Here is a 14,888-nt window from a genome sequence, read left to right as displayed (position 1 = left end):
TGTCATCGTACACAAACAGTCAGCAGATGGATCACGAAAATACAGATTTTGTTGTGGTTATTGACGCCTGAATGCCACGACTGATGGATGCCTACTCCTTTCTGAACAACCCTTTTCTGAACATTACAACGAACAGAGACTGTTTAGGCCAGTGAAAGTATTTTTTCAGCAATGGACTTAAAACTTCAATACTTGGTGTGTCTTGATGACTTTATCGTCTTTGCAAGTGACATGGAGCAGCACATACAATGCCTAATCGAGGTATTCCTGCTGCAAATTCAACGTTAATACAGAGAAGAGAAATTTTGTGTTACAAGAAGTGGTATCCTTGGTAATATAATTAGTAAGGATGGGGTTATGACACAACCCAAAGTTAGTTACTACTGCACGTAAATTTCCTGTACCTGAGTCTGTGAAGGAATTCCAATCGGTCCTTGGCATCTCGAATTATTGTAGAGACTTTGTAAATGGATTTGCAGATATTGTCAGACCATTAACGCAATTTCTAAAGAAAGGTAGAGCGTTGATATGTCGGATTGTCAGCGTGCTTTTGAGAAACTGAAAGTAGCTTTGACAGAGAGTCTTGTCTTAGGGTTTACAAATTCCAATAACGAATTAATCTTGCCACGTGATATGGCCTACCTTGCAATCGGTTGTATTAAGTCAGGAGGTTGACGGTATGGGACATCTGTTCGCATATGCACAGGGCAGATAAAGTCAGCCAACAAGAACTACTGCATGATGGGAAAGGAAATGTTGAGCCTTATTGATGGAATAATCTACTTCAAGTGTTATCTCTATGAAAAGAAGTTTCCAGTGATAACAGATCATGCAGCACTGAAATGGTTGCTGGGGTGAAAGATCCGTTTAGTAGGTAGTCACGATGGGCAGTACAGTTGTGTGAATTTAGTTTTTATATCATCCATAAAGCTGAAAAGGAACACAGGAATGTAGATGGATTGAGTAGGAACCTTGTGGTGTTGCAGATAGAAGGTAACGAGCTTAAGGAACGACATGCAGCACAGAAGATGAATGACAAATATAAAGAGTGGATGACAAATGTAAAGAATCTTGTAAATAGTCGCAGTTTTCTGGGCAGGATTGGCTAGTGTGCGAGAAAATAAATTGGGAACATGGCTGTTGGTACCAACAACATTGAGAGGTAAAGTATTAAAGGAGGTACATAATCACATATTAGAAGGTCATGGAGGATGTAGTTCTACTAACAGGAAGTTAGCAGAGAAATACTGGTGGAGGAATGGTAAGGCAGACATGGACCAATATGTGCAGAACTCCAATTAGTGCACACAGAAAGTAAATCTATGTCACACAGGATTCCCACTGCCAAGGTTATCTGAAGCATTAGCACTATTTCAGTTGCTCACGACTGATTTCTTAGGTCCTTTCAACAAAACACCCGCAGGGAACAAATATGAAATTGCATCTATAGACCACATTTTGAGATATGTGGAAATGGTCGTGATATCCAACTAACAGTGGTGCAAGCACTAAAGTCTGCGTCATGTAGGAAGACGGCCCAGTTTTCAGCCGTTCTGCGCATAACAGCTAGGCAGCGAGGATCTCGCTCCTACATGATGCACTCGTGCTGTGCAGCCGAATTATTCATTCAACTGTCACTTTTTGTTTACTTTTTATTTCTTGTAGCAGTATAGCTGTGAATGTGTTTCTGTAAATGTTTAAGTGCGATTAAAACAAATCAGGTGACTTCAATAAATGGAAGTACTTCACAAGCAGGCGAGGGGGATTATTTGCCGCAGTTATAGCTTTGTACCTCATGATCACTACCAAAGTGAGGTCCTCGAAGGTGTTCTTTAAGTTTTGGGAACATATGATAGTCGGATGGGGCCAAGTCAGGACTGTATGGAGGAGGGTCGGTGAAAGTGAACAAAAGGCGTTAGATTGTTCCAGATGTCGCAGGGCCCGGCCGTGGCCTGGCATTGTTATGCTGAAGGAGATGGTGGTCCACGTGTGGACGAACTCTTAGAATTCGAAACTCAATTACAGCACACTGTTTACTCACAAAAATAGTTTTGTTACACAACGCCATGTTACATGCTACAATTCTGAGTCTTCTAGCGACAGAAGGCTGCAAAAATGTGGACATGAAAAATAAAGGTCTGGACGTTAATAATGTTTGTTTTATTTAAAATGTTTTCACATTAAAAATTCAGAGGCATTGCTTTTCAGCACGCACTTCTGCAACACATAATATTATACTGATGAGACAAAGCAGCTGGCACACCTGCCTAACATCGTATAGGGCTCACGAGAGCACGCAGAAGTGCCGCAACACGACGTGGCATGGACTCGACTAATGTCTGAAGTAGTGATGCCATTAATACTGCAGGGCTGTCGACAAATCCATAAGAGTACGACGGGGTGGAAATCTCTTCTGAAAAGCACGTTGCAAGGCATCCCATATATGCTGGGGATTTCGGTGGCCAGCGGAAGTGTTTAAACTCGGAAGGGTGGTCCTGGAGTCACTCTGTAGCAATTGTGGATGTTTGGGATGGCATATTGTCCTCCTGTAATTGCCCAATTGTGTCGGAATGCACAATGGACATGAATGGACGCAAGGTATCAGATAGGATGCTTACGTACGTGTCTCCTGTCAGAGTCGTTTCTAGACGTATCGGGGGCCCCACATCACTCCACCTGCACACGACCCCACCATTACAGAGCCTCTACAAGCTTGAACAGTCCTCTTATGACATGCAGGGTCTATGGATTCATGAGGTTGTCTCCATACCAATACATGCCCGTCCGCTCCACACAATTTGAAACGAGACTCGTCCGAAAGGCAACATGTTTCCAGTTATCAACAGTCTAATGTCGGTGTTGACGGGCCCAGGCGAGGCGTAAAGCTTTGTGTCGTGCTGTCATCAAGGGTACACGACTGGGCCCTCGGCTCCGAAAGTCCATATCGAAGATGTTTCGTTGAATGGTTCGCACGTTGACACTTGTTGATGGCCTGGCATCGAAATCTGCAGCAATTTTCGGAAGCGTTGCACTTCTGTCACGTTGAACGACTCTCTTCAGTCGTGGTTGGTCCGTTTCTTGGAGAATCTTTTTCTGGTGGCAGCGATGTCAAAGATTTGATGTTTTCCGGGTTCCTGATACAGTACATTCGTGACATGGTTGTACTGGAAAATCATCACTTCATCGCTACCTTTAACATGCTGTGTCCTATCCCTCGTACTCCAACTGTAACACCACGTTAAAACTCACTTAAATCTTAACAATCTGCCATTGTAGCAGCAGTAACCGATGTAACACCTGCTCCAGACATTTGCTGTCTTACAATAGGCGCAACCGCAGCGCCGTATTCTGCCAGTTTACATACCGCTATATTTGAATACGCATGCTTGTACCAGTTTCTTTGACCCTTTAGTGTCTATCTGGAAGTGCGACACAGCTCCATACCGTCATTCTAATATCAGTATTCTGTCACAGATACCAGTGATTATCCACTATGAATAATCTAGTCTGTAATTATTTATCACTTACATACTACGTTTCGGGAATTGATTCGACACGTTTTCCGACATTTTTAAGTAAAAGAAAAGAGAGAAAAGCAAAGAGGACTGCTCGCGTGATTTGATCGTCGGTCTGAGGCCCATAACAGTTTGCATTAATAGATGAGATGTATTACAGGAAGTGACGTGATTCACTTATAATACGTAGGCGTGAATAATGCATACGCGAAGTAACGTGATGAACATGTCGTCTTGTAAGTCTATGGATATAGTTGCTTGCATTGGTCTGTGGTCTTACAACTAAGGTTCTATGACATCCTTAAACTTCTAGAACTTTTTTCTCCCAATGGACTTCTCTTTTATCATGCGCTGAGAATCATGACATTCGCCACATTCCCTATTGAAAATAATTACGCTTATGATTAATAGCTGTGTTATATTATTACCTTAAAGTTATATTCCAAAAATAAATTACCCATGGGTTAGTTAGCTGTAAGAGGAATTCTTTACATGCAAGAGTTATGAGCTATTTCCAAAATAATTCTTACATAGACCATCATAGAAGAGAACTAAAACAAAAATTTAGTAATATCCTATCTACGGACTCCTCTTGGCAGCATCAGAATATCAAATTGACTCTGATATTACCCGACGTATGCATCATCTTGAATGAAAGTGTTGTGACCTTCTGCAGTTCTGACGATATATGAGAACCATGAGAGAGGAGGATTCGTGGTAAAATCTTAGCGTCCAACATATTGCGCTTGATGATGGGTACGTGTTGGAATGTATTTGCTACCAAAATTAACATTTTATTTGACACAAGATATCGTCGTATTTTTCTTAATAATAGCGTACGTGTAAATTCAGCAGCTTACGGCTATTTTTTTGAGGTCGCCTTCATACCGAGTTCATTGACTGATTCAGAGAACACGCATGGATCTCTATCACAGTGCATAGGGATCTCATTTATCAGTTTTCCATAGGACGGTTTCTGCCCGTTACTGACATCCAGTGTCAACACGTTGTGGATCTTCCACAGGGCTAGACGTTTCACTTATGCGAGGAGCACCGTTACATCGACAGGTGTAATCCTCTAAGCTATCTGGAGACTCACGGTGGTGATGGAAGCAGCGTTCACTGGAGGCGATTGTGGTATTCGAGAAGATATGGTGGTGATCTGCATGCAGTCATTGTACGTGTGTTATTCGTAAGTTGCTTCCTGTTTGTGGAAGATGAATTCAAATAACATGTGTATGTCTGGAGAATCGGCTTATCATCATATGATGTGCGAACTCTGCAGCTCTCTCTAAAATCGCATTTATTGTATAGCGAGAGAAGTGGCAACCTCAGCCAGTCGATAACTTCATATGTAGAAATAACGCTTTTTCTGCGCTATGCTCATTGCTCAGTTTTATTTGTTCTTCGGCGACGTTTCTATACGCTTTGGATTATTTACAAGTCTTACAGTGATGTCACACTGTAATACTGTGATAGTTCATATCATGTTGCGGTAGGTTAGACACCTTTTCCTTCCGCCTAGTAACTGTGGCTGACCGAGACTGATGCCACCCGTGTACAAGCGCTAGTTTTGAAAGAATGATGGCTGGGGCACCTTAGTTCTAAGAGTTCCAGAGAGAAAAGGGGAGGGGAGTGTTTGACGCCGATCAGCAACAGAGTCCACGTATTTCCGGGGATGTGTTTGGATCTGTTTGTCATGGGTGGGATGATTCTGCCTGGTGTAACCTTTTTCGCAACAGCTTTTTCTTCCAACCATCAGCCAGCACAGTCGCTTCGGAGGCGATTACACGTAAAATGTGCAAATTTCCTCGAAAATCCTGGTGGGATGATGGGTGTTGGGCAGAAACTCTTCTTCGCAGCCTTGGGGTCGGCAGCTATGGTAGTGGCAAAAAATTGTGCTCTATCTTATAGCCATGACTCATTTCGCTGGACATATTCGTCACCTCTCTAGGTGCGTATTTTGTACACTCAGAATCTTCACTTGGATATTGATAAACCTCAGATGTAATGCTGATAGTGTTTGCTTAAACTTACGGACTGATTTTCTTTCAGGTTCACGAACATTTATTTTTTTCTGTTATTACTTTTATGTTGTAAGTTCATGTACTGACACGTTCCATGACCTTGGAGATTTGCTCCTCAATTTGGTCCTACGGAACTTGACAGGTAAATAAAATAAAAATAAAAATTTTACTATGACGTCATAAATTTACCATTACATCATTATTGCAACAACGTGCTCCTTTTAGCAAGATAATGTTGGCTTAGCAGGGTTATCTATCAAGTGGTATTTCCTACACATTCTACATCTTTGGTCGGAAATTGGTAAAACTGCAGTGCTTATAGTATTTGCTATAACGTCATTAATACATCATGACGCCATTATCATCACCAATAGGGAAATGGTTAATTTCTAACACATACACAATGATGTCATGCACAATAGTGGTCTAGTGACAGCTTAGCAGCGATAAATAATTCTGATACGTGTGGACACATGCTGCTGAACTGTGATTGGCTGAGGCATCATGTCTTAGCACGACGTTGATGTAAATTGACATGACATGACACAACTTTTATTTTAATAACAGCGTATCGTACAGTACTGCCATTCTTATTGAGCCTCGTGTGATACAGGATTTTGTTTGTTTTGGTTAGTGTAGCTCAATTTCATTTAGACCGTTAGTAAGAGAGCACTGCGAATTCCTGCTGCTAATGAGTCAAGTACACCATTCGTTTATTACATATTTTTACGAGCTTCAGACAGGAGCGACTGCAGTAATGGATAGAAACTGTGACTGCTGTATACAGATGCAAGCTGAGTTGGGGACTCTTCGCTCACAGCTCCAGGCTGCACTGGCTTCCATCACACAGCCTGAGGCTGCTGCCAAGCGGCGTCACTGTCAGGGGTCGGACGCGGGGGTGCGAGGGACGCCGAGCACGTCCCACATGTCGACTGATCGATCCATTGCTGTACCCGCCCTGGGTACTGCCTGCACTGAAGTTGACCCCTCATTTGTGGTCGAGTGGGAGATAATTTCAAAGTCTGGTGGGTAGCGAAAAAGTTTCTGAGGGGCCGATCGTAGGGCCTCCCCAGTTCGTTTGACGTACAGGTAATGGGAGTTATCTGTGGCTGACGATGTCACTGAGCTGGATGCAGTTGTCCACCCTGTCCCAGAGGAAGCTTCTCAATCCTCAAGGTCTGCGCATTCACAAAGGGTGGGTATGCTAGTAGTTTTTTTTTTAAATCTCATTTTGTTCGTTTTCGTTCGTTGTATCTGCTCGAGGCGGACGTCGCAAGACATCCGTTTCGGTTCGTCGTTGATCCATTAACTCAGTTTTTTTTTTTTATTACAGAGGGCAGCTAACCCTCTGACTGAACATGCTGAGTTACCGTGCCAGCATTAGTTGGCAGCTCCAACGTTAGGCGCGTGATGGGGCCCCTTAGGAACATGCCTGCCAAGGAGGGGAAGGAAGCCAGTGTGCACACCGAGTGCATTCTGGGGGGAGTCATTCTGGATGTGGAAAGGGTGCTTCCAGATGCCATGAAGAGTGCAGGGTGCAGCCAACTGCAGGTAGTGGCTCATGTTGGTACCAGTGACGTGTGTCACTTTGGTTCGGTGGAGGTTCTCTCCGGTTTTGGGCGGCTAGCGGAAATGGTAAAGACTGCCAGTCTTGCTTGCGAGATTAAAGCGAAACTCACCATCTGCAGCATGGTCGATAGAACCGACTGTGATCCTTTGCTGCAGAGCCGAGTGGAGGGTCTGAATCAGAGGCTCAGGAGGTTCTGTGACCGTGTAGGCTGCAGCTTCCTTGACTTGCGCCATCTGGTGGTGGGTTTCCGGGTTTTGCTTAATAGGTCAGGACTTCAATACACACAGGAAGCAGCTACAAGGGTAGGAGGGAGTGTGTGGAAGGGACTAGGCGATTTTTTTAGGTTAGTGAGTCAGGGAACCACAGAAAAGGCGTCGGTCTAAAAGGTTAGTTGTTGATATGGTCGGTATTGTAGTTGTAAATTGTCGTAGCTGTGTTGGGAAAGAGCCAGAGCTTCAAGCCCTAATAGAAAGCGCTGGAGCTCAAATAGTTATAGGTACAGAAATCTGGCTAAACCGGATATAAGTTCAGCCGAAATTTTTTCAAACGATCTAACAGTGTTCATAAAGGATAGATTAAATACAGTTGGTGGTGGAGTATTTATTGTTGTCAGAAGTAGTTTGCCTTTTACTGAAATTGAAGTTGATAGTTCCTGCGAAATAGTATGGTTAGAGATTATACTTGACCATCGGAGTAGACTATTAATTGGATCGTTTTACCGAAGCCCCGACACAGAAGATATAGTTGCTGAAAGGTTCAAAGGAGACTTGAGCCTCATTTAAAACAGGTACCCAGCTCATACAGTTATAGCCGGTGGTGACATCAGTCTACCCTCGACATGCTGGAAAAATTATACGTTTGAAGCCGGCGGCAGGCATAAAACGTCATCCGAAATTTTACTGAATGCTTTCTCAGAAAATTATTTTGAACACAATTAGTTCATGAGCGAAAGCATACTTGACTTCTTAGCAACAAATACTCCTGGACAAATAGGGAACACCGTAACGAATACAGGGATTAGCTACCACAACGCAGTTGCTGCTAAGCAGAAAGCCGTAGCACCTACAACCATCAAAAAGCAACGTAAATTATATGTATTTAAAAAAGCTGATAAAGATGCTCTTAACGCCGTTTTAAGAGACAGTCTTCGTTCCTTCCAAACTGGCCATATAAGCATAGAAAAGCTGTGGAATTATTCCAGAGATATAGTATCGACAGCAATTGAGAGTAGTGATGGTACTGATTCCCCATGGTACACAAAAGGGGTCGCTGTTGCAGAAGCAGCGAAAGAAGCATGCCAAATTTAAAAGAAACCAAAATCCACAAAATTAGCAAAACTTTTACAGGAGATCGAAAAATAGCGCGAATTGCTTTTAATAATTTCCACAACGAATCACCGTCTTTGAATCTGGCAGAGAATCCAAAGAGATTCTGGTAATACATGAAGCACACCAGAGGCAAGACGCAATCAATACCTTCACTGCGTGATAACAACGGTGAAGTCACTGATGACAGTGCCACTAAAGCAAAGTTATTAAACACGGTTTTCCGACACTCCTTCACCAAACAAGACGAAGTAAATATTCCTGAATTCCAATCAAGAACAACTGCCAAGATGAGAAACATAGAAGTAGACATCCTCGGTGTAGCGAAGCTGCTTAAATCACTTTAAAAAGGCAAGGCGTCCGGTCCAGATTGTATACCAGTCAGGTTCCTCTCAGAGTATGCTGATAAAATAGCTCCATACATAGCAATTATATACAGCCGCTTGCTCAAAGAAAGATCCGTACCTAAAGACTGGAAAATTGCTCGAGTCACACCAATACCCAAAAAGAAAAGTAGGAGTAATCCGTTGAATTACAGGCCCATATCACTAACGTCGATTTGCAGTAGGGTTTTCGAACGTATACTATATTCGAACATTATGAAATGCTGGAAGAAAACGATTTGTTTACACATAGTCAGCTCGGATTCAGAAAATATCGTTCTTGCGAAACACAACTAGCTCTTTATGCTCATGAAGTAATGAGTGATATCGTCAGGGGATGTCAAATTGAGTCCATATTTTTAGATTTCCAGAAGGCTATCGACACCGTTCCTCACAAGAATGTTCTAACCCAACTGCGTGCCTATGGAATAACGCCTCAGTTGTGCGACTGGACTCGTGATTTCCTGTCAGAAAGGTCACAGTTCGTAGTAATAGATGGAAAGTCATAAAGTAAAACAGCAGTAATATCCGGCGTCCCCCAAGGAAGTGTTACAGGCTCTCTAATGTTCCTGATCTATATTAACGACATAGGAGACAATCTGAGTAGCCGTCTTACATTGTTTGCTGATGATGCTGTCATTTACCGGCTTGTAAAGTCATCAGATGACCAAAACGAACTGCAAAATTATTTAGATAAGATATCTGTATGGTGCAAAAAGTGGCAATTGACCCTGAATAAAGAAAAGTGTGAAGTTATTCACGTGAGTACTAAAAGAAACCCTCTAAATTTCGAGTACGCGATGAGTCACACAAATCTGAAGGCTGTAAATTCAATTAAATACTTAGGGATAACAATTAGAAATCACCTAAATTTGAACGTCCGTCCCCGGTAACTGAGTGGTCAGCGCGACGGAGTGTCGTACGAAGGGGACCGGGTTCGATTCCCAACTGAGTGATGTGTTATCCTTATCATCATCATCTCATTCCCATCGACACGCAAGTCGCCGCAGTGGCGTCAACTCAAAAGACTTGCACCAGGCGACCGATCTACCCGACGGGAGGCCCTAGCCACACGGCATTTGCATTTTACCTAAATTTGAACGATCACATAGATAATGTTGTGGGTTGTTCAAACCAAAGACTGCGATTCATTGGCAGAACACTTAGAAAGTGCCACAGGTTTACTAAAGAGACTGCTGACATCACGCTTGTCCGCCCGAAATACGAGTACTTCAAAGAAGGGCAGCTCGTTTTGTATTACAGCGAAATAGGCGACATAGTGCCACAGACATGATACGTGAGTTGGACCGGCAATCATTAAAACAAAGGCGTTTTTCGTTGCGTCGGGAACTTCTCATGAAATTTCTATCACCAGTTTTCTCCACCGATTGCCAAAAAACTCTGTTGTTATCCACCTGCATAGGGAGAAATGATCATCACGATAAAATAAGAGAAATCAGGGCTCGCACAGAAAAATTTAAGTGCTGGTTTTCCCGCACGCCGTTAGAAAGTGAAACGGTAGAGAGACAGCTTGAAGGTGGTTCATTGAACACTCTGCCAGGCACTTTATTGTGAATAGCAGAGTAATCACGTAGATGTAGATGTAGACGAGAACTTTCACGCGAGGTCCTGACATGACCTAATGCTACACAATTTTCATGTGACATGGAAAGCAGTGGCTCGGTACTCACATAACTAGGCCAAGTTCTGGAAAAATACGGAAATAACGTAAAATTGTGGAAAATAAGGGGAAATACGAAAAAATTAGGAAGAATGCGTAAAATTGTCGAAAAATGAGAGTACTTGCACATTTACCTGGGCTGCCTATGTCTGACTGGCGAAAAGCAAGTACATTTAATTCTGTTATTAACAAAAAGACCTCAAGTGATGTGACTTAACGTAATTACAATAATTTTTTATTAACACAAAGTACCTGTCGCCCCTCTCCTCATTCTGCAGTTCTGGAGTGAAGCCACCCACTGAAGTGCCTCAGTTATAAAAGATGAAGATAGGGAGGGGGGAGGGAGTGCTTGAATCTCATCGACCCAGGAGGGTTGGGAGGGGCACAGAGGGAACGGGGGGGGGGGGGGGGAATGGGCCCCCTCGATGACACCACATACTACGGGGATGACCTAGATTTAGTTCGCCCAAGTGCGTGATATGACACTGGAAATCCTGATCAGTGACATTGATCCTATACTCATTCTACCTCGTTTATCTAACTGTAATCTCTATGGGTGGTAACTAGTGTGATTGCCACTGGACCCTCTGTTATTATCCTCTTATCAACCATAAGCATGAGACGTGAGTACTGTTCTTTAAAGTCTTGTTCTTTGTTGTTCTTTCCTTTTTTAAGGTCTCCCAGCCACTCTCACAATTTCACAGATATCATGGGAGTACAGAAGAATGCATTGAAATAATACAGGCGACAAGAAACATACGTTATAAAACAGTCACTTTAAAAATGAGAACTGTTTATTATTTAGTAAAACCGATATGTAAACGAAACGCTCATCGTTACGGTGACCAGTGAACATGCTTTAGATTAAGCGAAATGCGTTGGGGCGAAATAAGGCTTTATACAGTCGTAAAAGACGACATAATATCCATACTGTTTTTCATTTCATGGTTCTTTGTGTAGGGCAGGAAATGGATCCAATTCAATACCGATTCCAAAGTTCCCCATCATTAGCTGAGTGCTATACATATTGTGCAGTTGTCAGTTTCACTTCCTACTGTATTTAATGGCAGACTCCTTCGTTCAATTAATGTCTTAACATGTAAATTCCCCAAGTTGTCACCGTCAAAAGTGATGGCAATGAGGCACAATACGCCAACATATTTCGTGCGGTATGAACTTCGATCACCAAACCATTTGCTCAGCAATACATGTGAAAGACCGTAAATACACTGTGAAGTTCAAAGTCTTACCGCCTGCAAAGAAGCTTCCTTCTTCTTTAGTGACCCCTAACAGCCATGGAACAGCAGTGTGGGGCTGTAGATGAACTGGATGCCTTGGTAGAAACGTGTCCTGTCCATCAGCCTCCACAACTGGTCGGAATGGTATGAGAGGAGCATACATGCCCCACTCCTGAAGCAAAGCCGTCATCCATCATGAAACAGTTATACTTTACCACACAGGCGATTTATCTTATAGATATTCAACACTTTTAATGAATAATACGATACATTAGACAGTTCGATACGTGTGCTTCATGCATTGTAGCCAACTCTTGTCACTGAATTCACTAGAATGGTGAGCATGTTTTGTTTTCTTATTTTTCACTTTTCTGAAAAATTGCTTAAGATATACTACAGGTCCTCTTGGTAAAATTTAATATTTTTCGGATAGTTTTCCCTAACAACACGATGTAAATATTAGTCATGTACGAGAAAAAGTCCTCATGGCGGCTGGCAATAAGCCAATATGTCCTCTGCCAATCGTAGTAGATATCACAGATAGAGAACCTGTCGTTAACTGGATGTTCTTTAGATCTAAATTTACGGAAGACCATCTCAATTAACTGGATGTTCTTTACATCTAAATTTACGGAAGACCATCTCAACTGAATTCATTCTCACTGATTGAAAATTTCCACAGGTAGCATTATGTTCAACACTCCCTTGTGAGCAAAATGTAGACTAACCAGAGGATTAACACCACACTTTTTAAGTACTGCTTATGTGTGAACAATGTAGTCCAGATTGAGAATTAAATGTCACAGGCAGGTGCTTATACTCTGAAGCTGGCATCTCTAATCCACTACGTGCAGTTACGTGCGTTTAAGAGCAACTGTCAAAACTAGGAAGTATACGCACCAAAGTTTGAGATGTAAGTGAATACTTGTATATTTATTCGGTTTTAAATATGTGGTTTGCACCCTCACAAATGTAATACACATAAAACAGATCAATAAAGAACGAATTTATTTACATCGATATCTGTACCCAACATGTTGGGGGGACATATGAGTAGTGGGGGCAAAAGTACCTGTGACCCTTGTGATAGCTGCAAACAGTAAGTACAGATTGGCCCGAAATTCAAATAGTAGTGGAGGTGTACCAGTACTGGAGCAAAGGACTATTGTTCTCCATATGCAAAGTGTCATCAGTTGACTTGGCTCCAAATCACAAACATGTTCTCTTCCAAATATAAATAATGACATCATCTATGTAAACCAATCACTCACTGGGCTGAGTCACTTATAAAAAAAAACGACATAGTTCATGTAAACAAATTGACCATTCGTTTTTTATCATTTATTCAAGTCCCAGATGTTCATGTCCTTTTAAGTTGCGACTTCCCCCCTCCTCTTCCCCATAGTCTCCATCCTCCATCTCCTTTACCCCAAGTGTGTGTTGTACAGGTGGTATGACAGGCTGAATTACTATGCTTTATGTCAGTAGAAGTGTGAGAAATGATGGGGTGTTATCCTATACTTTATGACCCAGTACATCAATTTCAGTTGTCGTAATTAATATAATTTGTTACATGTTTTCAAAATGTTGCTGCCTCTGTAGTTACATCACTCTTACCTTAATTAGTAAGATTTTTTTCCTTTGTCACTAGAGTGATATGGAATCAATCTACCAGCACAGTGCTCTTTATATTTTTTGGGCATTTTTAGCAGTTTTGGGGTATTTTTCTGATATTCTCCCAAGATTAAAGATATCCAATTTTCCATCCAAAGACACACACAAACATGAGACTATAACTCTTTAACAGTTTATACAGTGCATTACTTAAGCAAATACACTCTTGCTATATACCACACCAACGTTTCACTGCAAGGAAGTTGTCCCTGCATAACAAATTAGTGTGTTAAAAACAATGGCTTGCATATTATCACGCCACCTAAGAGGAATCTAATACCATGAAACGTCTGTGGACTTGTAAAAAATGGCGGAGAATTGATATATCCATGTAGGAACGTTTCTGCAGACAGAAAAAGACTAATATCCCACACTTGCTCTGCCACCACCACCACAAGTGGCATAGGACACGAACTATTGGTACATCTTTATTATAAAGACGAGGTGATTTTGACCATATGACTTCTGATGTGGGTATATCTATGTTCAAGTAGAAGGACAGTAGAATAAGAGCCCTTCTTCCAAATTTCCAAGAGAATGAAGTAGCTACTGTCAGTAGAAATCAAAAAGATGGTATAGGGGTACATATTCATTGTCCAAATTCAGCTAGAGTTTAGAGTTTATAGGAGATATAGAGTGTGGAGATCAACTTCGGTCATTGTACAGTGTTCATTGTAAGACACTAAAATGGTGGACATAACTGACAGAGTATTCATCAATGTGTATGTCATTTATTGAAATTTATACAGAAAAATGCCTATTTTATAGTTCAGAAGACATGTTTGATAGGGGCTGGTAGCTAAGAAAGATATTGGAAGGGTGAAGGGGATTGGAAAAAAAGGTAAAATAACTTGAAACACATTATCAAGAAACAGTTCTAGTATTATGACCAAAACAAAAGAATTTCTCTCTACCTAAAGATGTTACACTGAACAACAAAGGAGTACACTGGCCAGTGTCTGTGAAAAATGGAGGACGCTCTGAAACGCGTGCAGATAACAATACTTAATTATGAACTTACTTAATATTTACATTACTTAACGTTTTCCTACGTCTGGACGAGAGAATATCGTGTTTTTATATGTACCATGATATTTCATCATAACAGCCAAGCTCTCCATAAGTTTTTCATACCTGTTCGGTAAACATTAGTTATCAGTTAATCCAATCACATACGATAATCATATCCTCCCAGGACTCAAAAGCCCCCCTTGTGTTTTGTACACGAATTAAAAAAATTGTGTGGTGACTGCACAATTCTGTTTTAGTTGCTTTGATAATATTCTCCCCAAACATTAACTCCTTCATAGTTTGGACAGCACTGGGTTGAAGAAGTAGGGAGACTAGCTTATGTCATGAAGCAGGTAAATGTAGTGGTAAAAATTTCGATTTCCTTTATTCACCCATTTACTACAGCAGACTACTACGCAGTGGCACAGTGAACATACTAAATATTGCAAAATTGAAATCAGCTC

General features: G+C 41.6%; 1 protein-coding gene across 1 annotated transcript in view; it reads right to left on the bottom strand.

Annotated features, from left to right (window-relative positions):
- LOC124789617 (esterase FE4-like) overlaps positions 1–14,888 on the bottom strand; it is a 125,407-nt gene that overhangs the window by 61,968 nt on the left and 48,551 nt on the right. Inside the window, exon 6 of the mRNA XM_047257037.1 lies at positions 11,752–11,911. Within this exon, the coding sequence (XP_047112993.1) occupies positions 11,752–11,911 (160 nt within the window). The remainder of the gene's footprint in view (positions 1–11,751; positions 11,912–14,888) is intronic.

This window comes from Schistocerca piceifrons, chromosome 3, assembly GCF_021461385.2.
Source record: "Schistocerca piceifrons isolate TAMUIC-IGC-003096 chromosome 3, iqSchPice1.1, whole genome shotgun sequence".
NCBI lineage: Eukaryota > Metazoa > Arthropoda > Insecta > Orthoptera > Acrididae > Schistocerca > Schistocerca piceifrons.
The sequence above is the reverse complement of the archived record's forward strand: the minus strand, read 5'-3'. Positions and strand labels throughout refer to the sequence as shown.